The sequence below is a fragment of the Phyllobates terribilis genome, unplaced genomic scaffold (assembly GCF_046119375.1).
Source record: "Phyllobates terribilis strain yellow unplaced genomic scaffold, ASM4611937v1 Scaffold_11__3_contigs__length_659146591, whole genome shotgun sequence".
Taxonomy (NCBI): domain Eukaryota; kingdom Metazoa; phylum Chordata; class Amphibia; order Anura; family Dendrobatidae; genus Phyllobates; species Phyllobates terribilis.
Window position 1 is genome coordinate 282202719 of NW_027362771.1, and position 25516 is coordinate 282228234.

Below are 25516 nucleotides of genomic sequence, written 5' to 3' on the forward strand. Positions count from 1 at the left end.
GTGACACTAACAGTATACATGCGTCCAATTATTCTGCTAAGTCCTCGTTGTCTTGGCTTCCAAATTTTATTCCAAACGTAATGCTCTGGAATCTCTCGATACAAATACTGCCTTGCGTTTTCGTCACGTTGGTTCAGCAAAAACCATTCCATTAATGTTGACGTTGTGCTTAAATTTTTGGAGACATCTTCGACTTGAGCATTTTCAAAGAAATAAAGCTGTTGTTGATTTGGTAAATGAATAGCTAAACGTATAATGGCATGGGACTGTGAATGCATTGGAAATGCAAATATTCTCCAAGTAGCTTCTGGAGCACTGACATATCTTGAGTCAACAAACCGTGATGATTCATCGTGATTGACTGTTTTTTGTTGGATTTCGACGTTAGCTTTGTCATGTCCCTTGTAGATGTACTTGAAAAGATATTTAACACTTTTTATTGAAGCGCAGATTTCAACGTTGATGTGACAGTTGTAGCGTTTTAATAAGTACGGGTTGTATGGAACTATCCATGAGTTATTTATAATCTTTTTGTTGTGTACAATGTTATCAATCAGTTGTCTCTGGTAGGATGGGTAGCCGTCCAAATCTTTAACAGTGTGCTGTCTCAACTGCTTTGGAAACCCTTTTGTACACTTTCCGTTTTCCATGCATGGACTTTTTGGATTTGCTACACCGCATGGGCCATGAACCATATTACAGATTACAATATTATACAATTCAGGATACTTTTCTTGGTTAGGAATTTCAGCCCACACTATGTTGTCAATTTCGTCCTCCGTGCGAAATTTGGAATCCGCGTCTAAAATAATTAGTATATGCGCATGTGGGAGACCTCGTTTCTGAAACTCTATGATGTGTACCATTGCTACGACTGTTCCAAAAAGGCCTTTTTTGATGTCTTCTAAAAGGCTGCTGAGTTTTAGTGGAAATACGCGTGCAACTAAGTCCGGCCTGTGTTCAACTTGCTGCCAGGGTTGTAGATTTTCTGTGATTTCCGGCCATTTAGGATTACAGGTCATTGTTAAAAAAATGTCAGGTCTTCCATACTTTGTTACTATTGCCATTGCATCTTGATAACGCTGTTGCATGTTGCGGGGGCTACCTTCAAAGGACAACGGGAGAATTACTGTTTTTCCTATTGGAATTTCTTTTTGAATGGATTGTTTTTGCAAATGTTCTTGAAGAACGCAGTAGTCTTCAACTTTAAGTTGTTTTTGGTTCCTTCATATGAAATTGAGCCGATTTGCTTCAATTTTTACGTATGCGTCTACTAAGTACTGTTGTGTCAGTTTCCCACCGTTTAAAATAGGATTGAAGTAATTTCGCACAGACAGAAGAAAACTGTAGTACTGTAGTTGTGTAATTCTTCTTGAAGTTCCTTGCTGGTGTAGGTTTTCATGCCAGCCTTGATCACCGCTTGGAAAGAATAGCGGATACAGAAGAGCATCAAGGTTGCTGTGCAAAATGCTAATCCGTTGTGTTTTAGGAACGAAAGGGTTGTTTTTGTCTGGCTTAAGATGGACTAATATATCTCTTTGAAAAGGAGGCTCTCCATCATCGCTTTGAAAAACAACTGCGACCTCACTTACAAGTGGTTTGTTGTAACATCGGGGATCTTGTTGACGTTCTTGTTTAATGGCCATGATAATAGAAGGCATTTCCGTCCCATTTTGTATATCTCTCTGTTCCTCTTCAGCTTCAACGTCTTTTAGCATGCGATATGCGGCAGCAAATGGGCTGATTGTTTGTAAATGTACGGCAATTAGGTTCATCAGTTCTGCATTACACTTTTCATTTTCTTTTCGGTTCATCCTTTGTTCTGTAGCCTCATTTGGATCAAAGATGTATAATTGTGCAAATGTTGGTGGTTGTCCTAGTTCTGGGTGAAGTGTTCCGGTACGGTGGTAGATCTGGCCATGAATTTTAAAACAATACAGTCCGAATCCAGGGGGCGGTGCAATGTTGGCACCAAATGAAGCAAAAGCATGAGAACTGTTGATACTTCTGATGTTTTCCATAAAATTTCTACTGTGTTCATGCGTTCCTTTCATCAACTGCTCAAACAGATCTGAGTAGTGACATCTTGGTAGCATTACTTTTCCTTTTTGGCAGCATTGAGTAAACTGATTGTCAGATGGTTTTTCCTTGATAAAATTCATAGATTCGCATTTTGAACAAACTACATTCATCTTCCCACAGTAGTGTTGAATAATGTTAGTTTCATTGTCTGTTACGTAACGTGCAAGTTGTTGAATGTTCTGCTTGGTTTACCTTAGTTGGTAGAGCATTCGTTTTTGATAAATTTGTCGATCGTGTTGTTCTCGGTTTGTCCTGGATTCTAGAGATTCATTGAGACGACATTGTCTATGGGATTCCACATCGTGTTCCTGTCTAGCCGCAGTGTGTTGCAGTGTTTCCCGTTCCCGACGTTGTCTGTGAGATTCCGCATCCTGTGCTTGTCTGGCGGCAGTGACTTGTGGTGTCTCTTGTGTCCGACGTTGTCTGTGAGATTCCGCATCCTGGGCTTGTCTGGTGACAGTGTGTTGTGGTGTGTCTTGTTCCTGGCGTTTTTGTTGAGATTCCGCATCCTGGGTTTGTCTGGCGGCAGTGTGTTGTGGTGTCTCTTGTTCCCGACGTTGTCTGTGACATTTGGCATCCTGGGCTTGTCTGGCGACAGTGTGTTGTGGTGTCTCCTGTTCCCGACGTTTTCTGTGAGATTCCGCATCTTGGGCTTGTCTGCCGGCAGTGTGTTGTGGTGTCTCCTTGTCCCGAAGTTTTCTGTGAGCTTCCGCATCCTGGGCTTGTCTGCCGGCAGTGTGTTGTGGAGTCTCCTGGTCCCGAATTTTTCTGTGAGCTTCTGCATCCTGTGCTTGTCTGGCGGAAGTGTGTGGTGTTGTCTCCTGCTTCCGAATTTTTCGGTGAGCTTCCGCATCCTGGGCTTGTCTGCTGGCAGTGTGTTGTGGTGTCTCCTGTTCCCGGCTTTTTTGGTGAGATTCCGCATCCTGGGCTTGTCTGGCAGCAGTGTGTTGTGGTGTCTCCTGTTCCCGGCGTTTTTGGTGAGCTTCCGCATCCTGAGCTTGTCTTGTGGCAGTGTGTTGTAGTGTCTCCTGTTCCCGGCTTTTTTGGTGAGATTCCGCATCCTGGGCTTGTCTGGCAGCAGTGTGTTGTGGTGTCTCCTGTTCCCAGCGTTTTTGGTGAGCTTCCGCATCCTGAGCTTGTCTTGTGGCAGTGTGTTGTAGTGTCTCCTGTTCCCGCCGTTTTTGTTGAGCTTCTGCATTCTGGGCTTGTCTTGCAGCAGTTTGTTGCGGTGTCTCCTGCTCCCGTCGTTTCTTGTGATATTCTGCATCCTGGGCTTGTCTGGCGGCAGTGTGTTGCGGTGTCTCCTGTTCGCGGCGTTTTTTTTGAGCTTCTGCATTGTGGGCTTGTCTGGCGGCAGTGTGTTGCTGTGTCTCCTGTTCCCGGCGTTTTTGTTGAGCTTCGGCATCCTGGGCTTGTCTGGCGGCAGTGTGTTGCGGTGTCTCCTGTTCCCGGCGTTTTTTGTGAGCTTCTGCATCCTGGGCTTGTCTGGCGGCAGTGTGTTATGGTGTCTGTTGCTCTCGACGTTGTCGTTTTCTTGCTGCTTCTGCTGCTTTTCTGTCTTCCTCCGTGGCGTATTTTCGCTTACGACCCATTATAAAACAGGAAACGTAAATAAGTATCTGTTCAGCGCGCTGTCACTGGCAGAACGTGTTCAGTAAACCTGACTGAAGTCCCACGCACAGTGTGACTGAAGTCCCTCGCACAGTGTGACTGAAGTCCCTCGCACAGTGTGACTGAAGTCCCTCGCACAGTGTGACTGAAGTCCCTCGCACAGTGTGACTGAAGTCCCTCGCACAGTCTGACTGAAATCCCTCGCACAGTGTGACAAAGAAAACCTGCTCAGTACGTTATGAGCATTTTGTGAGTCACATGACAAATGGGCGGAGTTAGCCGTGCTATCTCCCGAAGGTGGCGTAGATATTTCAAATGTTGCGGTAATTGGCCGGAGAGCGTGTTTAAATTTGGAGCGGAAATCTGTGATTGGTCGCGGGCGGCGTCCGCGACCAATCATAAAAGCAGGTTTTAAATCTCGCGCGCCGTGTTACTAAGCAGCGGACAGTATGTTTGAATTCAGCGTTAAAATCTCTGATTGGTCGCGTCAGGAGAGCGCGACCAATCAGCGTATCGTATTGGTGAGGACCGGGGAGCGGCTGCCTGTGCGGCTACTTCCGCTCCGAGAACCCGGGACATGAGCGGGCGCTGGCAGCAGAAGTATCCGGACTCGCAGCGCCGCTCCCCGGTCCTCCCTTCAGCATGGATGTCAGTGGCGCTGCTGGGCGGATACTTCCGCTGCGAGAACCTGGGACATGAGCGAGCGCTCGCAACAGAAGTATCCCGACCCGCAGCGCCGCTCCCCGGTCCTCCCTTCACACCCTAGCCGCTGATCTCCCCACAGCATCCGAATAGTGTTCCAAAGGTCCTGACATTTTTATTCAAAATCGCTGATTGGTCGCTGGCGCTGCCCGCGACCAATCACCGATTTTGGCGCCACATTTAAATAGCGTCCGCGACCAATCAGCACAGCGGAGTTTAAATGTGGAGCCAAGATCGGTAATTGGTCGCGGCCGATATTTGAATGTGGTCACGCTGTGCGCGACCAATCACCGATTTTGGCGGCACATTTAAATAGCGTCCGCGACCAATCAGTACAGCGGTGTTTAAATGTGGAGCCAAGATCGGTGATTGGTCGCGGCCGATATTTAAATTTGGCGCCCAAATCGGTGACCAATCAGCGATTTGTAACACAAATGTCCGGACCTTTGTAACACCATGCGGATACTGTGGGGACATCAGCGGCTAGGTTGTGAAGGGAGGACCGGGGAGCGGCGCTGCAGGTCGGGATACTTCTGCTGCGAGCGCCCGCTCATGTCCTGGGTTCTCGCAGCGGAAGTATCCGCACAGGCAGCGCCGCTGACATCCATGCGGCTAAGGCGTGAAGGGAGGACCGGGGAGCGCCGCTGCCTGTGCGGCTACTTCCGCTGCGAGAACCCGGGACATGAGCGGGCGCTCGCAGCAGAAGTATCCCGACCCGCAGCGCCGCTCCCCGGTCCTCCCTTTACACCCTAGCCGCTGATGTCCCCACAGTATCCGCATGGTGTTACAAAGGTCCGGACATTTGTGTTACAAATCGCTGATTGGTCACCGATTTGGGCGCCAAATTTATATATCGGCCGCGACCAATCACCGATCTTGGCTCCACATTTAAACACCGCTGTACTGATTGGTCGCCGACGCTGGGCGCGACCAATCACCGATTTTGGCGGCACATTTAAATAGCGTCCGCGACCAATCAGTACAGCGGTGTTTAAATGTGGAGCCAAGATCGGTGATTGGTCGCGGCCGATATTTAAATTTGGCACCAAAATCGGTGATTGGTCGCGGGCAGCGCCAGCGACCAATCAGCGATTTGTAACACAAATGTCCGGATCTTTGTAACACCATGCGGATACTGTGGGGACATCAGCGGCTAGGGTGTGAAGGGAGGACCGGGTAGCGGCGCTGCAGGTCGGGATACTGCTGCTCCGAGCGCCCGCTCATGTCCCGGGTTCTCGGAGCGGAAGTATCCGCACAGGCAGCGCCGCTGACATCCATGCGGCTAGGGCGTGAAGGGAGGACCGGGGAGCGGCGCTGACATCCAACTGGTCGCGGCCGGTATTTAAATGTGCTGCACAAATCGTTGATTGGTCGCGGACTTGGCCCGCGACCAATCACTGACCTTGCGGCCAAAGTGAAACACTACTGTGCTGATTGGTCGCGGACGCTGCCCGCGATCAATCACCGATTTGGGCGCCAAATTTAAATATTGGTCGCGACCAATCACCGATCTTGGCTCCACATTTAAACACCGCTGTGCTGATTGGTCGCGGCCGATATTTAAATGTGGCGCCCAAATCGGTGATTGGTCGCGGGCGGCGTCGGCGACCAATCAGCACAGCGGTGTTTAAGTTTTGCGCTAAGATCAGTGATTGGTCGGGTCCGAAGACCGCGACCAATCATCGAATCGTCTTGGTGAGGACCGGGGAGCGGCGCTGCCTGTGTGGCTACTTACGCTGCGAGTACCCGGGACATGAGCGGGCGCTGGCAGCAGAAATATCCCGACCCGCAGCGCCGCTCCCCGGTCCTCCCTTCCGCATGGAGGTCAGCGGCGCCGGCGGTTCATCCGCTGATACCGGCCGGGAGATGAGCGCCTCGCGCCGCTCATCTCCCGGCTGCATCTCCGTCCCGCAGATGGGTCCGGCAGTCGGGTTCCTTCTGCTGTTGCCGGCCGGGAGATGAGCGCCTCCCGGCGCTCATTTCCCGGCTGCATCGCCGCTAAGCTCCGTCTCGCAGTTGAGCCGCTAACGGCCGCCATCTTTTTTCAGAAATCCCGCGGCGCTGATTGGCCGCTGCCGGACCAATGAGCGACGCGGGATTTCCTGGACAGAGAGACACACAGACAGACGGGATAAGACGATTATATATATAGATGTGTGTGTGTATGTATTGACCAGCAACTGAATATTCTCTTTTTTTTAGCTTTGTACAATTTTTAACCACAACCTTAACAAATGTGCCAAGGATGATAGAAGTATCCTGCGCACTTGATTAAATGACAAGCCACGATGAGATGAAGAATTGCTGGTTTAATGTCAACGCGTTTGGGAGTCACTCCAACTCCTTCTTCAGAACGAGCAGAAATACCATTGTTTTTAGTTTTTTTTCAGTTTTTATTTGTGGTTGTCCTGAAGAAGGAGTCGGTGTGACTCCGCAATGTGTTGACATTAAACCAGCAATTCTTCATCTCATCATGACTTGTCATTTAATCAGCAGCACAGGATGCTTCCATCACCCTTGGCACATTTGTATATATTTCCATTGGAAGCTGCAGTGGCTGTCATTTATGCAATTCTAGGGGTTGTGTGAGACACAACTCCATAAGGTGAGCACACCTACCCTTTGTTTTCTCTTTATTACTTGGATAAGACCCTATTGTGCTTTTGCATTTTTTATCCACCACCACAACCTTGTTTCCAACCTACAATACATTTTTTAGCGATCACCCCACACATAGAGTACATGGCAGACCCTTATTTCAGCTGAGCTCAGGTTTGAGAAAAGATAGCATATTACTAACATGAATCATAAACGTGTTGTGTTGCAGTAATTTCCGTTAACAAAATGTCAAGAGTCGTGTGAATAAATCTTAACTTTAATATGGAACTAACGTAAATTTTCAATTAACCCAATTTTATCTTTAGGAATCATGATTTCAAATACCATTTTTTCTATTTCATTTATAGGCTACCGCACACCTGCAGTATTTTAAGATAGTAGAAAAAAATTATGATTTTATAAACACTTACCCTCCATTTGCTTTTTGCAAAATTTTTACGGATTTGAGCGCTAACAGATTCGTGTATGTTTTTACATAGAGCTGTATCTCCGGCAATCCTGAAAAATATTCCAAATATATATCTTATATTTTTGCATGTACAATTTGGTAAACAAGGAAACAACTATTCAGTGATGGACTGTCAAAATTACATGAAGCGTAAGTAACAACACAGGTAGGTAAAGTAAAGCGTGGGGTTCACAGCCTTTCCCTCCTTATTATATCCATTTGGATAATGTTAAAGGGTCACACTCTAAGACCGGGGTTACATTAGCGTATAGCATCCAATGTGAGAGCAATGACACTCAGCTCAAACTCCGCTACGAGCGTGAGCCGAGCGTCATTTTACTGTGATCCGATCCTCTTGCATGAAGATCACCATTCTATTCATTATTTAAGTTTTTGTTTTTTCTATCTATTTTTCCTTAGGGTATATTCATGTTCTTTCATTCGTATTTTCCATCTATTTCTTACATTTTGGCTGTGTATTACACTATCCTATTACACATATGGATTTATATACTCATTAATAGGGAATTTGCCAGGGCTGTTCTTTGGATGCCCTGTTGATTGTGTTGCAAAAATATTATTTTCCTATTTTAATTGGTTTTCTTCTAATATATTGTGTCTCTTGTTTGTTACGTTTACTAAATAAAAAAATGCTGATGTTTTTAGCATATATATTTTGTTTATTGTATTATATTGGTGCTAGTGCTGGTTTACACCATTTCCTCTTTTTTTCGTATTACATGATAATAATGCAGAACAGCCAAAGACCCACCACCATTCATCTGATCCATTGCCCCCTTGGAAAGAATTAGCACTGAATAAAAAGGTCCAAACCTATGGAACTATATTGTGGAATGAAAAAACAACAACCTGAAAACTCAGGGGAGCAGTGGGAATAAAATAAGAGCAAACAGTGGGCACTTTTGACCTGGTGACGTCCTCTGTAAACAAGGCTGAACTGAAATTCCAGAAATGGGCCATGGAGTATTCTAAACCTGTCATCCTCCCTCTTATTGCTTTCCTTGCGTAAAAGTCAGTGATCTCTGCAGTTATGGGTGAGTGCTGTATTTGAATATAACTATGAAAGGAATATAGAAATGTAATATAAATTATACATTTAAGTCTATTGATCTTTTTTATCTTTAACCAGTTCAAGACCAGGCTATTTACCCCCATTTCTGACCAGATACATTTTCATTTTTTTTCATACATGTGGTTTAAAGAACTGTAACATCTTTTGTCATTGGAATATTCAAGTAATTTGTACATCTTTCGTTCATGATAAATGGGGCTTCATGTTTATGTCACTGTCATATTCTCTTATTTTTGCTGATATCAGTGGGAAAATAAGCGAACTGTCTGTTTTTCCCATTTTTTATGACCACTAAAATACATTTCTGTAACAGTTATTTTTACACATCAAACATGTTTGATGGAGCTAGTAACAGCAAATTGAATTGGCAGTGGCTTATTTATTTATTATCTGCTATTTTTATATTAATTAATTGAATTATTTATTTTTCATTTATTTTACACATTGTGCCCCCTTGAGGTCATAAAAAAACATTCTGGTGGAGAATTTCAATATTTAAATCGTTTTATTTTCATCTCATCTCAGTCTCCTGGCTGCATGGCAGAGCCGTCTAGGTCTCCTATAACCCAGCAACTCCTGCTCCCTCTTTAGACACAGTGAAGACAGAGGGGGCACAGATGGTAATAAACCGTCTCTGCCTTCTCTATGAGCACTCCAACTTTCTCTGACAGCCAGATCCCCACTCCCGCAACTGCAAAGTCTATGGGCGCCCTGGAAGTAGCAAAGATATTTATATGAAGAATTCTGTGTAGGTATAATATAATATAATACCGCTTATCAGTAAAAATCTACAATTCTATAAGGATGGTAAACTGGAAAATACATCATCATACAAAAGAAGCACTGTGGGAAAGCAAGGCAGAGTGTCTATATCCTTGATAAATTAAATGTTTTGTTTGATATCAGCAGGAGGAATCATGTCTATTCTGTGTAGTTACAATCTAATATGCAGAAAGTACATGGTCTGAAACTCTTGCTAGCAAGGTAAGCTGTGGACTGTCTTAAAAAGATTTTACCATGACAGTAAATTAATTTTATGTAAAAGATCTTAGAAAAACAATACGATTTTAAAATACAATTAATCTGCAGAATTGCATTATATTCCTATTACTGGGTATTACAGGCTGACAGTGATATACAAAGTATTGGCATCCCTGCAATTCCGTCAGATAATACTCAGTTTCTTCCTGAAAATGATTGCAATCACAAATTCTTTGGTATTATTATCTTCATTTAATTTGCTTGCAAGGAAAAAACACAAAAGAGAATGAAGCAAAAATCAAATCATTGATCATTTCACACAAAACTCCAAAAATGGGCCAGACAAAAGTATTGGCACCCTCAGCCTAATACTTGGTTGCACAACCTTTAGCCAAAATAACTGCGAACAACCGCTTCTGGTAACCATCAATGAATTTCTTACAATGCTCTGCTGGAATTGTAGACCATTCTTCTTTGGCAAACTGCTCCAGGTCCCTGATATTTGAAGGGAGCCTTCTCCAAACTGCCATTTTGAGATCTCTCCACAGGTGTTCTATGGGATTCAGGTCTGGACTCATTGCTGGCCACCTTAGAAGTCTCCAGTGCTTTCTTTCAAACCATTTTATAGTGCTTTTGGAAGTGTGTTTTGGGTCATTGTCCAGCTGGAAGACCCATGACCTCTGAGGGAGACCCAGCTTTCTCACACTGGGCCCTACATTATGCTGCAAAATTTGTTGGTAGTCTTCAGACTTCATAATGCCATGCACACGGTCAAGCAGTCCACTGCCAGAGGCAGCAAAGCAACCCCAAAACATCAGGGAACCTCCGCCATGTTTGACTGTAGGGACCGTGTTCTTTTCTTTGAATGCCTCTTTTTTTTTCCTGTACACTATATGTTGATACTTTTTCCCAAAAAGCTCTACTTTTGTCTCATCTGACCAGATAACATTCTTCCAAAACGTTTTAGGCTTTCTCAGGTAAGTTTTGGCAAACTCCAGCCTGGCTTTTTTATGTCTCGGGGTAAGCTAAAATAACAAAGGAGTGGCTTCAGAACAACTCTGTGACCATTCTTGACTGACCCAGCCAGAGCCCTGACCTAAACCCAATTGAGCATCTCTGGAGAGACCTGAAAATGGCTGTCCACCAACGTTCACCATCCAACCTGACGGAACTGGAGAGGTTCTGCAAGGAAGAATGGCAGAGGATCCTCAAATCCATGTGTGAAAAACTAGTTGCATCATTCCCAAGAAGACTCGTGGCTGTACTAGCTCAAAAGGGTGCTTCTACTCAATACTGAGCAAAGGGTCTGAATACTTATGACCATGTGATATTTCAGATTTCTTTTTTAATAAATTTTCAAAAATGTCTACATTTCTGTTTTTTTCAGTTAAGATGGGGTGCAGAGTGTACTTTAATGAGAAAAACAATGAACTTTTTAGAATTTACCAGATGGCTGCAATGAAACAAAGAGTGGAAAATTTAAATGGGTCTGAATACTTTTCGTACCCACTTTATATATTTTTTTAAGCAAAGTGTGAAATCACTAGCAGAAATCCAGAGACATTCGTGACATATAGGTCTTGCTCCACAAAATGCCTTATCTATTCTGCTCCATGTGAATGGAGTTTTGTAAAATTCCACTCACTTGCATTGCATTGGGCTTAGTTGCAGAATAATCAGGAATGAGAATTGGAAAACTGCATGAAATTCGCCATAAGTAAGCATGGCTGCCTTCCGAGTTGTGTTGAGTGATATTCTGCATGTTGCGAAGGAGATTGCCTCCAAGAAGTGCTACTTTATATGTTTACTACACCTCTGCTGAACCTAGGCACTGCTGCCAAGGCGCATGCTCCTCCAGTACAGCAACGACTAAACAATGCAAGCTGAAATAAACTATCGAGCCTTGTAAAATCTAACTGTCAATCAGCTGGGGCCGATCATATTTAAAAAGGAACTGCCTCTTCCTTAAAAATGGAGTTTAATACCTTATAAAACCTCTGAACTCTTCTGATTCTGACGCTCTTTTCCCTTTTGCAATGTGTCGCTCTATTGCAGAGATATTCACATTTGTTTCTTTTGGAGTGCAGTTTGTGAAATTTCTGCTTGCAGTCCAAGTGGGCATTTCTTCAGAGTATTCCCCAGGTGTGTGTGCTTTTTACGCCGCCCTCTCAGATGCTGCCAATCACAGCTGCGAAATATAGCATCTGAGAAGGAAGGGTGAAAACACAGGCTTCCAAAGAAAACTCTAAATAGACGCCCAGTTGAGCTACAAGCAGAGATTTCACATACTGTGCTCCTAATGCATCAAATGTGAATATCTCTGCAATGAGACAAAAAGGAAAAGAGCGGAAGAATCAGGAGAGCTCAGGATTTTTTTTTACAAGGTATTTAACTAAATTTTTGAGCAGGTGACAGGGCCTATTTAAAGGGAACCTTTCAGAAATCTATACCCCCTATCCACCCACAAATCGTTCAGTTCTTTCAAAAGATAAGCCAGTTGATCCCTTTATGACTCCAAAATGCTGCTTCAGCAAGAAATCACATTTTGAAGTTAAGTCAGGAAGTGCATAGGGGCGTGACAGTGCAGTTACAGGTCCTAGGCCTCCGCTGTATTCCTAAACTTGCAGCACCCTCCCCTGGTTCATCGACAAGTCAGTGGCCAGAGTACCACGGGAGTGTGGTGCTAGTTCAGGAATACATGACAGGCTCAGGAGCCGTAAATGCATCGTCACACCCCAATGCATTTCCAGATTTAACTTCAAAACATGATTTTTCACATTGGGCTCATAAAGGGATCAACTGGCTTATATTTTAGAGGGCTACACAAGTATATTAATGGTTTAGGAGGGTAGCAGTTTCTGACAGGTTCCTTTTAAAGTTATTACCATGTATTGTTGTTTACTACACTATAAATCGTCCTCTACAAATCAGGAACAACAGCCAGTACATATAATTTTATTGTTGTGATAAATATGTTTTCTTAGGACCACCTTGCTTTATACCGAATATGGTGTCTCATTCAGGCAACCCCTTTTTAAGACTGATTTCGGATTCACACTAAACATCTATTTGCCAAGCTGAATTCTATCTGAAAAAAGACTGTCTTCTTTATTTTTCTACTTCTTCTTCAGGAGGCATTTTTTATTTTTCTGTCTAGAGCTTGTTGTTTAGCATGATGAGTTATAGTTAAATGCCACTAGACATGAGTAATGCCCTGGTTAACTGTGGCAACTTATCTTCTGCGCCTGATATCCTGGGCATCTCTCACACTTACTAGGCCCTGGGCATATATATCATGACATCGCATGGGGCCTAGTAAGCACATAGCAACTAGGATACCAGGTAAACAGGTGCAGACCAGCTGCTACAAAGGACCAGACTGGACACCGACCATCCAGTGCTTCCCAGAGCGAGCACTGTCTGAATGCTGCTGACGTGTGTGTTGTCGCATACACATGCAGTGGCCGCGAGCATTCTCCCTCTGTCACCTTTCTTCTGACACTGCTCGCTTCACTTATGGGTATATTAGTGTAGAGAGAAGCGTTAGAAGAAAGGAGTCAGAGAGGAGAACGCTTGCGGGCAATGCGAGCACGGCTGCACACACACACTGGCAGTATTCAGACAGTGGTAATCGAGCACTGTCAATCAGAAGTGGGGGAAGGGCCCCAATATGCAATTGAGGAGATACAGTGAACCAAATTGTTGGCCATGCCATGGGTGCACCGAAGCCTCCTCATTTGCATATGAATTATCAGACCGTTTTTCTCGGATGAAGAGAAAATAGTTGGTGACCCTAGCCTTTTAGTGAGTGGTTTCTCTTCATTAACATTCTATCAGTTCTATAGGTGCTGGAACTTCCTTTTTACTCACTACACAACATGCATTATGATGGTAACCTATCACAAACTCAAAGCCCCCCTTTTCTGTTATGCCTGTATGGAGTTTGAGAGACAAGTGAGCAGGAGCTGAGAGACAACAATAAGTCTACCCTGATCCTGTAATCTTTCCCAGTGTCTCTGCTGCTAGAGCTAGATTATATGTGACATTAGGCAGTGGACAGCAAGACAAAAGGGAGACACCTAGAGGCCAGCGCTGGGGTGATTTATCTGAAGTAAGACAACACAACTTTTATATAAAGTGATTTGCAGATTACATATAAAATGGGAAGAAGTACGGTGAGCAGCATTCAACAATAAACTGAGTGAAATATAGTTACCATGGATGTCTCAGGGCCTGTTCACAGGTGTATCTCTTGCTTGGATCTTTTTCCATCAAATGACTGATAAAGTCTTTAGCTGTTGAAATACAAATAAAACGTTTATATGGAACTGTTGCTGAATTCTGCACTGTGATATAAGGCAACTGTTCCGTGTTTCTGTTTTGAATCTCATCTCAGAATTTACAACTTTTCTGCATATTTATTCTCAGAATATAAGATGCTTATTTGCAAACGATATGTAAAGAGAAACTAAACTGCTATCACTTTTATTTCTTATTTCGGTACCCTTTTAATTGAAAAAAGCCTATCAGTGTGTGGCGCCCCTGAGGGTTCAGTCGCCACAGGGGTACTCATCTCAGAATGAGGTGTGGTGTCTCCTCTCCCAGGTAAGGATGGAGTACTTCACAGGACCCCAACCACACACTCAACACTACACCACTCCAGTTCTGAAGGGGGCCTAAAGCACCATAGTGCTGCCCCGGGCCTGAATGGAGGAGTTGGGGGGAACCAAAGTAAGGGGGAACCACGTAGTGAGTGAGGGTGGAGGAAGCATTTACCTAAGCACTTTATTAGAATTCTATATAACTGGAGGCCATCTTTATAACAAGGTCTTTGGTCGTGCGTCTTTGGGACGGCAAGTCAGCACAAAGCTGCAGCCGGCTAAGGGTCCACGGTTCCCGGTCTCAGGCCTCGAGACGGGGGGTCGGGGCAGAGTTATAACTGGCTCTGTCCCCGGTCAGGGTCCAAGCAAGAAGGCCCAGGAGGGGAGCAGAGGAGTTAGGCTCCACAGGCGAAAGGATCTCAGGGGGTGCGGACGGAGCGGAGTCGCCACCTGCATACCTTATTCTGGCCCGGCCAGAGAGACCCTGCCGCAAAAGGGGGTACCGGTCCCCGATTATCTGACTTTGCACTTCACTACTCTGTCGGAAAAGTCCGGAGGCTTATGTGGATCCCAGGTGGATACGGACGGAGCGGAGTCGCCACCTGTATGCCCTAATCTGAGTTTATCCAGAGGGACCCGGCCTTACGCCACGTTCTCATCACAAGTCACCAAAAAGGGCACCCAGTCGGTCCGGGAGCTACACGTTACCCACAAGGGACATCGCAGTACCCGTACGGGACTCAGTGGGGGACACAAGGAGGGAGAAGTTCAACAAGAGAGGAACACACTAGAGCGGAGGTCCTGTCAAGCGCTCCTGAACTACCTGGATTGTGCTGAACCCCACACTGGCGGCCGCAGCTCGCCGTGTGACAGCAGAGAGAAGCTCTGAGCTGACAACACACCAAAGTGAGTAAAGACTTGGATGACTTCAACTACCGCCTCTGTCTGTTCTTTCCTCCGCGGCTCTGCACCCGCCGACGCTCTATTCTACACCCTCTCTCTACGCTGCCCTGAGGCCCCGCTCCACCTGTGGGGAGCCGCACCAACTAAGCTGCCTGAACACCGGCCTCAGAGGACTGTCACAGCGCTGGTGATCCTCACCAGACACCACAGGTGGCGTCACGAACATTCCCCTATCCCATATAACTTCCCCCCTTCTTTTAAGAGTGACCCCAGGGTATGGGCCCGGGAGCCGACCGCCGTGACATCCCCCTTGATCAGGCAACAACAAGGCCCGGGCGCCGAGTCGTCCCCATCCCCTGGGCGCGTCAAGTGTTCACGCTCAGGCGGGAGCTGGGTGTTCCTCTAGGGAGGGGGGGTTATCTGCTTGCAATTAAAATGGCACTCGCTTATAAAAAATAAAGTGATAAAGGTTTAAGTTAACCTTTAAGGAAAACTAAAGATCACGTCAAGTAATGTTCAGGGTGCTACTCAAGTTATCACAAGGCTTGTTATCCTGAAAATGCAGCAAATCTGAGCCATTATTCCAGTACGATTGTTTGTGACTGTTTTACTAAGGGCTTTGTGTGTACTCAATCACATTATAGTGCTTCATCTGTTAAATCATAGGACTTCATCCATAATAAGCAAATTGTGGCTCATTTAAAGGGGCTGTCCACTAGTTGGACAACCACTTCTTAAGTGCAACAGGCCCCCGTGTAAACTAAAAACACAATATTCTCACCTGCTGCACCAGCGCTTTTCCAATTATGACGCTGCGGTGTCTCCTGATGCTTATGTGAAACTCACATTTCTCTTGGATGAAACGTAAAAAAGTTGTCCACTACTTGGACAACTCCTTGTCACCCCCCACGCTTGCCCCCAATAAAATAAAAAAGCTTATACTCCCCTCCTGTGCCGGTGCCATTCCCGTGGTGTCGGCACTTGCTCTCCCCGGGGCTCCCGTGAGGTTGTTGTGCCACGTGCCCCCACCACCCAATCAGCGCTGACATTGAAATGTTGGGTGACCAGTTGTTTCCCAGTCAATGGACATGCAGGTCTTATATCTATCCACAGGTTCCTCGTACGCTTCATATATCCTCTCTCATTCAGTTTGCTGTTGTAGCACCATATCAACAGATCCAGGTTCTCTTGCCTTGTCCATGTATGGTTTTGTTCCAATATCCCATTTATAATCAGATTGTCCTGGTACCTCAACGTCGGGCGATGTCCGAAATGACTCTCTTCTTCATTGAGGTAGGCATTATAGTGTTAGCAGTCTTGCCCAAGGACCCCTGCTGGTGTGGTAGAGAGTATTTCTTCTGACAGGACCGGGATTCGAACCCCGGTCTCCCATGTAACCACTACGCTATACCAGCCACTATATCTATATATAAATATGTATATATATTTACATATATTACATATACATATACACACACATACGTATATATTTTTATATACTTTTTTTTTTACTTTATGTTTCAGTCCCCTTAGGGGACTTGATCACTTGTACTGTACACTGAAATTCCAATGTATTGCAATATATATTCAAAATGACGCTCTCCTGAACTTCATGGCAGCACTGGGAGCCTTTAGCAGGCCCCTGACTACTATGACATCAGCAACATTTAAACAGCATGGAGCATGTTCAGTGTTTGATTTACCTGAATCTGATATATCATCCCAATATGGAGAGTCAAATTCATAATCTGCCTTCAGAATCTGTTCAAACAATTTTGAATCATTTTCATCATAGAAAGGTGGATATCCACAAAGTCTGAAAGAATTCACAGACATACAGTATTATTGCCATATCTTAATGTATTATCTTTTATCATAACGTAACAAATTATCATTAAACATCCATACACTGTGCAGAATTAATAGGTAATTTGTATTTTTGATGATTAATTTTCAGGGTCTGACTTTTCAGAGTCATTTAAATCTTTTTTTTGGCTCATTTTGTCTGAGGAAAACTGATGTTTCATCTTCAGGAGCACACCGCTCTATAGCCTAATGGCATTCTGTTTGCCTAGGGACAGTGTGCTCCTGATGACTGACGGTTGGGGCTAGCACCATGTTTGTGCTGCCGGCCGGATTTATGCGCTGTACGATGCTGCAAACAGAGCCAGCTTTGCTTCTGGAGCATCGGAGGAGCACAGTTGCACTACGCATGCTCTGCCACCGTTGCTAAACTACAGTGGTGGTCGGTAACCTAGTCAATTAGTATGAAGCAAAAAATTAAAAATTCTTCCGTTCTTGAGAACAGATGGTTTTTCTCAACAATTAAATTGCAAAGTTGCTTGTTATTACCAGGGCTTTGAAATTTAAGGAAATCATTTCTATGAACACAACACAGCCTTTACCCAGTGTAATAAATGCTATCATCTTTAAACAATATATCTTCAATGTATTATAGTAGAGGTGGCATGTGATAATACAGGGGTTTTCCACTGTTTTATTATTAAATCATGGCCTCGGTGTACTATCAAAATAATAAACAGCACTTACCGCACTTGCCTATCAATCCCCCGCCATTCTTCTATATCAGGTCTCACATGGATCTGTTCTCCTTCTCTTCTGGTGTTGTTGGCACCTGACTGCCGCAGCCAATCAAAGGCCATCAGCAGTGACAATTTGGGGACCCTACCAGCAGTAAGGCGGAGCAGTGGGGATTGATAGGTGAGTATTTGTTATTTTGATAGTACACTTGGGCCATATGTTAGATAAAAGAATGAGGCGGAAAACCATTTAGTAATTAAATAATGTACATTTAAATAAAATTCAATGTAGTTGCATGTATATCTTTGATGGCAATGTATAAATTTATGTTTAGTTGACAAGTAATTTTTGAAAGTACGGTTATTAAGTAAAAGCCAGTATACACTACCATAATCTAGCAGTGTAAAAGATGTGGATACTTGGCGTTCTACTATTTGACATAGTAATGCAGACACTGTTATAAATGAGCAATCTGTATAAAACAGGCTTTTGTTATAAAATAACAGGAAATGTAATAACTTGTCTGTGTCTGACTAACATACAGTACTTTGCTATCAATGGTGTATTTGACAGATTGTACAATAAACCAAATAAAACCGTCTGGAAGTAATTATTATACATTACTGACTGGCATTTCTGCAGTCACATAAATATATTTTTGGGTTACATTGTGTGTAATGGTAGATATAAGATTTCCATACAATCCATGAAATGTGTCTAGGGGACATATTGTCACCATGCACATACAAAACTCCAGAACTGGATAACAAAAAGGGGAATGGAAAAACGCAGAGAAGGTGTGCAATTCAAGATAATTTAATCAAGTGATAATATATCATTTTCAGAGCATATTTCTGGAACCAGAAAGGTAGATACAAAAAGAGGTCAATGCATGTTACATACAATCATACACTTAATGATATACAATCATTAGTCCACAGGTTAAGGTAGTAAACAAAGTAGTATAATGTCAATCCATATCAATTATGTATTAGAATGATCACAAATGACCAAATCTGTCTACAAACCACAGAGATTGTAAAACATAAGACCATAAAAGGACAGAGAGTGAATATACATCACATAAGGCATAATGGTACACATACAAAGTGAGGTTTAAAGGTACCCTGCCTAACTTGAGTAAACTGCAGCGTGCAGTTATAGCTTCATTCCCCCTGATGAAGCTATAACTGCAAGAGGAAACATACGGGGTTTGTAAGAGGGGGATTCTTCCACTGCATGGCACTGCACTTTACTCAACTTAGGCAGGGTACCGTTAAACCTCTCTTTGTATGTGTACCATTATGCCTTATGTGATGTATATGCTGTGTACATATGTACATATGTTGTGAAAATTATATATTATCACTTGATTAAAATATCTTGAATTGCACACCTTCTCTCCGTTTTTCCCTTCCCCTTTTTATTGTGTGTAATATGTTCAGTTATTTGTGTTATATATAGCCTGCTTATGTCCACGAAAGGTTCACGTATCCATACAATACTATATTGATTTATAAATAATGCCGCCATCATCTACTCTATAAGAAAATAATGCGTTCTCAGCAGTGTATAGAATTATCATTTATTGTGATTACATCCATAACATATATAATTATTAAGGACCAAGTTGTTAAAGAGGATTTCCACCTAAAATGTAAAATTTAACATACACTGCTCAAAAAATAAAGGGAACACTTAAACAACAGAATATAACTCCAAGTAAATCAAACTTCTGTGACATCAAACTGTTCACTTAGGAAGCAACACTGATTGACAATCAATTCCACATGCTGTTGTGCAAATGGAATAGACAATAGATGGAAATTATTGGCAATTATCAAGACACCCTCAATAAAGGAGTGGTTCCGCAGGTGGGGACCACAGACCACATCTCAGTACCAATGCTTTCTGGCTGATGTTTTGGTCACTTTTGAATGTTGGTTGTGCTTTCACACTCGTGGTAGCAGGAGACGGACTCTACAACCCACAGAAGTTGCTCAGGTAGTGCAGCTCATCCAGGATGGCACATCAATGCAAGCTGTGGCAAGAAGGTTTGCTGTGTCTGTCATCGTACTGTCCAGAGGCTGGAGGCGCTACCAGGAGACAGGCCAGTACACCAGGAGACGTGGAGGGGGCCGTAGGGGGGCAACAACCCAGCAGCAGGACCGCTACCTCCGCCTTTGTGCAAGGAGGAACAGGAGGAGCACTGCCAGAGCCCTGCAAAATGACCTCCAGCAGGCCACAAATGTGCATGTGTCTGCACAAACGGTTAGAAACCGACTCCATGAGGGTGGTATGAGGGCCCGACGTCCACAGATGAGGGTTATGCTCACAGCCCAGCACCGTGCAGGACGCTTGGCATTTGCCACAGAACACCAGGATTGGCAAAGTCGCCACTGGCGCCCTCTGCTCTTCACAGATGAAAGCAGGTTCACACTGAGCACATGGGACAGACATGACAGAGTCTGGAGACGCCGTGGAGAGCGATCTGCTGCCTGCAACATCCTTCAGCATTACTGGTTTGGCAGTGGATCCGTAATGGTGTGGGGTGGTATTTCTTTGGAGGGCCGCACAGCCCTCTATGTGCTCGCCAGAGGTAGCCTGACAGCCATTAGGTACTGAGATGAGATCCTCAGACCCCTTGTGAGACCATATGCTGGTGCAGTTGGCCCTGGGTTCCTCCTAATGCAGGGCAATGCCAGACCTCATGTGGCTGGAGTGTGTCAGCATTTCCTGCAAGATGAAGGCATTAAAGCTATGGACTGGCCCGTCCGTTCCCCAGACCTGAATCCGATTGAGCACATCTGGGACATCATGTCTCACTCCATCTATCAACATCACGTTGCACCACAGACTGTCCAGGAGTTGGCGGATGCTTTAGTCCAGGTCTGGGAGGAGATCCCACAGGAGACCATCCGCAACCTCATCAGGAGCATGCCCAGGCATTGTAGGGAGGTCATACAGGCACGTGGAGGCCACACACAATACTGAGCCTCATTTTGACTTGTTTTAAGGACATTACATCAAAGTTGGATCAGCTTGTGTGTTTTTCCACTTTAATTTTGGGGGTGACTCCAAATCCAGGCCTCCGTTGGTTAATAAATTTGATTTCCATTGATGATTTTTGTGTGATTTTGTTGTCAGCACATTCAACTTTGTACAGAACAAAGTATTCAATAAGAATATTTCATTCATTCAGATCTAGGATGTGTTATTTGAGTGTTCCCTTTATTTTTTGAGCAGTGTATTTAGTAGGTCTAGAAGGCTAACTTTAACAACATGATTTAGTTAGAGATATTGGAAGTTGTCTGTTTTTCAGCAGTGGTGATGCAGATCTGACAATAGGTAGAGCAATCATATTGGTTGTTACAATTAGTTTCCTGACCTCACAAAGTTTTACAATCAGTTTTAGATTACAGTCAGTTAATGTGGCTACACTTCCTTTCATTCATTGTTTTTACAAAAGACTGATGTTGCTTACTTCTGATTTTTTTTACATAATGCCATGTATATCTTTTGGGTGGAAAAGCAAGTCTGCATTATGAGGTAGGCCAACACATGTGACTTACCTCTTTCCAACATCCGCCATAAATGTATGGTAAAGCTGGAAGGACTTGTATGTAGTGGTCTCAGGAGCAGAGCTCACTCTATAAATAGCGGGGACAAGGTGTGAAATATAGGGGACACCCCATTGCAACTAGTGGGATCAGAAAGGCGTCCAATTCTGGTATGTTAACACTTTAGATGGCAGAGTGGCTTAGGGCCCCTCTATCATTCTATCGTTTCCATCATGTCATGTCAGCTGGGGGCCTAATGAAGACCTCAGTGCTTACTATGTCACTATTCATGTTAAGCTTTTAAAAGAAACTGTCAGCAAGTGTTTGCTATATAATCTAAGAGCAGCATGATCTAGAGGCAGAGACCCTGATTCCAGTGATGTGTCATTTACTAGGTTGCTTCTTGTAGTTTCAGTGTTATATCAGCAGAAGATTATCAATATAAGACTAGATGTCTCCTGCCATGTAGTCGTCCTGCACTGTGTAACCTCAGCACTGATTAGCAGCTTTCTGTCTATGAACAATGTATACAGAAAGCTGCCAATCAGTGGTGTGGGTGGGGTTGCAGATGGCTGAGCATTCAGAGCACTGCTAGATCTGCAGCAGAGGAAACTGTAATTTTATCAAATGTACACCAATCACTGGAATCAGGGCCTCTGCCCCTGCATTAAGCTATTCTCAAAATACATAGCAAAAACTTGGTGACAAATTCCTTTTAAAATTAGAACCCTGACAGGAAAATACATTGCAACACAGAAGTATCCTATCGTATTTCCCCTTCCAGTTTTATAGACAAAAATTGTATTTTTATCTATGATGACAGAAGAGACATGTCTTATCAGCTTTTTCCATGCACCACAGGTACTTACATCACCTGCTTGCAAGGAACGCTTAATTTAACTGTGTGAACAGGAGCATTACACCACAATGATCAGGAAGTGGTGGAATATCCTAGAGATGACTTCAACCATTTGTTCTATAACACCAAGCAATTTATCAGTTTTCTATAACTTTTCCAAAAAGAAAATGTACAGGAACAATCCAGAACCACAGTGAAAATGTTTAGCAGATTGTATTACATTTTACTAGCATGCCCTTTGATAAATCTTAATAAATCGCCCCATCCAACAAGTTAGAATTTGCAATTTAGGAAGTTATTATGATAAGCTGTACTTACAGGATATATGCAATTACACCAATGGACCAACAGTCTACTGCTTTGCTGTAGGGTTTCTGGGCAAGAACTTCTGGAGCTGAAAGTATAAGACATCCTTAAGTATTTATATTTATTGACAAAACAACTGTACACAAATACAACTCATGTACGTTCACCGCACCAAAGAACTGGATTCCATAGGTAAGATTAAGGCCATGTTCCCAAGATGAGCTTTTGGTGCGTTTTTGACCCTGCATGTTTTTCCTGCGCCAAAAAAGCAGCATCTTACTGTTCAAGCAAAGTGGATGGGATTTATAGATATCTCAAGCCCTCTGTGCTTTTCTTTTACTGAACGTAAACTGACCTGTGATGAATGTTTCAAATCCACAACATGTCAATCTCTCGAGGGTAAACTGAGTTTTATGTGCGGAATTTCCTCATAATCTTGCATTAGGTGTGGAAATTCCAAAGGTAAAAAACGCACATGCATTTTTAGTGTTTTTCTGCAGTGGAAACACATCAAAAATCAATGTAATCCACACCTAAGCATATCCGTAAAGTTTTGTCAAAGCCAAATACCAGGAAGTATCAAAACAAAGTTACTTTATTTAAAGCATGACACACAAAAAAGAGACAAAAAAACGGAGAGTCAAGAACGCGATAAAAATGTACGTTAAAAAAATTCGCACAAAAACGCAATGGAAAAATGCAAGCAACCTAATTTAAATAATAGTCGCAGTAATGGTGCAGAAATTCTTCAGCATCAAAAACTCACTAAAAGTTCATTGTGGGAATATAGCGTAACAGTGTTAAAACCTATTTTAAAGGGGATGAGTTTCCTATAGAAACTTTTGCGTTCGCAGCCTTTATTTACAATATTACTTTACCTCAATTTTAATACATCTTCCCCATGTGTGTGGAGCAGTGTTCCCAATAGAAAAGGTTTAATATATCTCCCTCCTAATGTGTGCGGAGCAGTGTACCCAGTAGAAAAGGTCTAATACACTTCACAAAGCAAAGAAAAAGCAGGTTAGCAACTGAATTCAGCAACTGAATGTGATCATTGTGAGAAATGTGTCAGAAATATAATGCTGTAAATATTCAATATATTTTAATTACTGTTGTGCTTTGATTCTAGGAAAAGCATGTTTATCATAAAAATCCCAGAAAAAAACATTTGTAAAAAATATATAAAAAACACTTAAAAATGTTTTTCGGCACATCAAAAAAAAAATCTACAAAAAAACCCCAATTGTGATTAATGTGTCTATTCAGCTATAGGAGCCACCAATGTAACAAGACAGTTTGTGAAATGTATTCCCTTCCAAATCTATTATCAATTGAGGGTGGCATCATTCAAAAGTGTAAGCGTTTAAGAACCAGAACCACAGCCCGTCCATAAAATGGTAATCACACAACGTTACAGAGCAAGGTCACAAAGTGCCTAAAAGCAACCATCACTCTGCTGACTGAATAACTGCAGGCTCCAAACTGCATTGCATCAACTGGTGGAGAAGAGATAGTGCTACGGGGTTGTTTTTCCATGCGTTTCTGAGTTCCAGTAAATGGAAACGCTAAAGCTTCAGTATACAAAAGATATTGTGGAGAATTGTATGCTTACAACTTTCCAGGAATATTTTGGAAAGGTCCTTTTTGGTTCCAGCTTAACTGTACCCTGATGCACAAAGCAAAGTCCATAAAGGCCTGGTTGGGTGAGCTGGTAAGGAAGAGCTTGACTGTTCCACACACAGCCCTGACCTCTACCCCACCCAACACTATAGGGATGATGAGCTAGAACGGAGATTGTGAGACAGGCCCTTTTGTCTAATTTCAGTGTCTGGCCTCACAAGTGCTTATTTGGATGGCAAAAATTCCCACAGACACACATCAGAATCTTGTAGAAACCTTCCCAGAAGAGTGAAAGTGGTTAAGCTGCAAAAAGAGGACAAACTCCATATTATGGATTTATAATATTTATAATTGGATGCCATAAAAGCTTCTGTTGGCATAATGTGTAATCGTCCTAAAACTTTTGTCCATATTTTGTATCTAGACAAATTGTAGTTTATACTAACCACAAATACAATCCAAAGTCACAAGACAAAAATCACTGAGCTGGATCCAATTTTAAAGTAAAATTCACATCTATATAGCTGTAATTTTTTTAATTACTGTGGCAAAATTCTGAGAGGCATTGTAGTCAACATACATAAAATGCCACCTAAATGAGGTTTCCCTGACCTGAAGTTTCTGATTGTGCTTGTCACAGACACTTACATTATGCCACATCTTAGTCGGAAGAGCTTTTCCAAATATCCTTGTTGTGTGGCAAGAATTAATGAATGACCCACTTACATAGATCACATCACATAGATGAAGACTTTATGGAATAAATCTGACATAGAAATGTTACATGTCATTTACGTTTTAACGCCAGAACCTAGTCTAAGGGTATATTCTCAGGGTTCCCATGTTTTTATCCGAATTTTTATTTTGTAGGCAACTCTGTATTGAAAACTATTAATTATTATTTGGGCATTCATGGAGCTAAAGTTTCACAAAGGCAGGAAAGCCACAATTTGAAGGTTGCAACTTTCTATCTATACCCTTAGTATTACATTAGTGCACTGTATTAATAGAGAGCACTGGCTGTCAATTTAAAGGGGTTGTCCACTACTTGGGGCTAAGCGTGGGGTATGACCAGGAGTTGTCCAAGTAGTATAGAACTTCTTTAACGCTTGCTACATTTGCATTTTCATCTGCATGTCAACTGAACAATGCGTCACTTACCAACATACCCCGGCGTTCCACAGGCTGTGGACATCACATCTCCTTTACCTTCCATCTTTGAGAGACCAAAATCACTTATCATAATTTTTGACTCTCCTTCTTGACTAAAATATAATAGATTTTCAGGCTAAAGAGAGAAAAAATAGGAAAAAAAAGGAATTCATATGCAAAACACAACTAGGTGAGTTCCCACCTTTCTGCCCTTCTGGTCATTTAGTGGCACTAATATCTACATAAATCGCATTGATATCAATAAGAATACGCTCTAAACTGATAGTTATCTTCACCTGTCTGATAGGTTTATTTCTCTCCTACATGGCTTTTACTACAAATATTAATGGTTTAACTTTTTAAAGAAGGACTGGGGAAAGATGGTTAAAGAAGCACTCCTCCTCCCATCAACGTTTTTATCCTCTTACTATATTGCAA

General features: G+C 43.0%; 1 protein-coding gene across 1 annotated transcript in view; it reads right to left on the reverse strand.

Annotated features, from left to right (window-relative positions):
* CAMK1D (calcium/calmodulin dependent protein kinase ID) overlaps positions 1 to 25516 on the reverse strand; it is a 356546-nt gene that overhangs the window by 26249 nt on the left and 304781 nt on the right. The window contains exons 5-9 of the mRNA XM_073652382.1: positions 25088 to 25214; positions 22319 to 22394; positions 16744 to 16856; positions 13753 to 13831; positions 7425 to 7512 (exon numbers count right to left, since the gene is read on the reverse strand). Of these exons, the coding sequence (XP_073508483.1) occupies positions 7425 to 7512; positions 13753 to 13831; positions 16744 to 16856; positions 22319 to 22394; positions 25088 to 25214 (483 nt within the window). The remainder of the gene's footprint in view (positions 1 to 7424; positions 7513 to 13752; positions 13832 to 16743; positions 16857 to 22318; positions 22395 to 25087; positions 25215 to 25516) is intronic.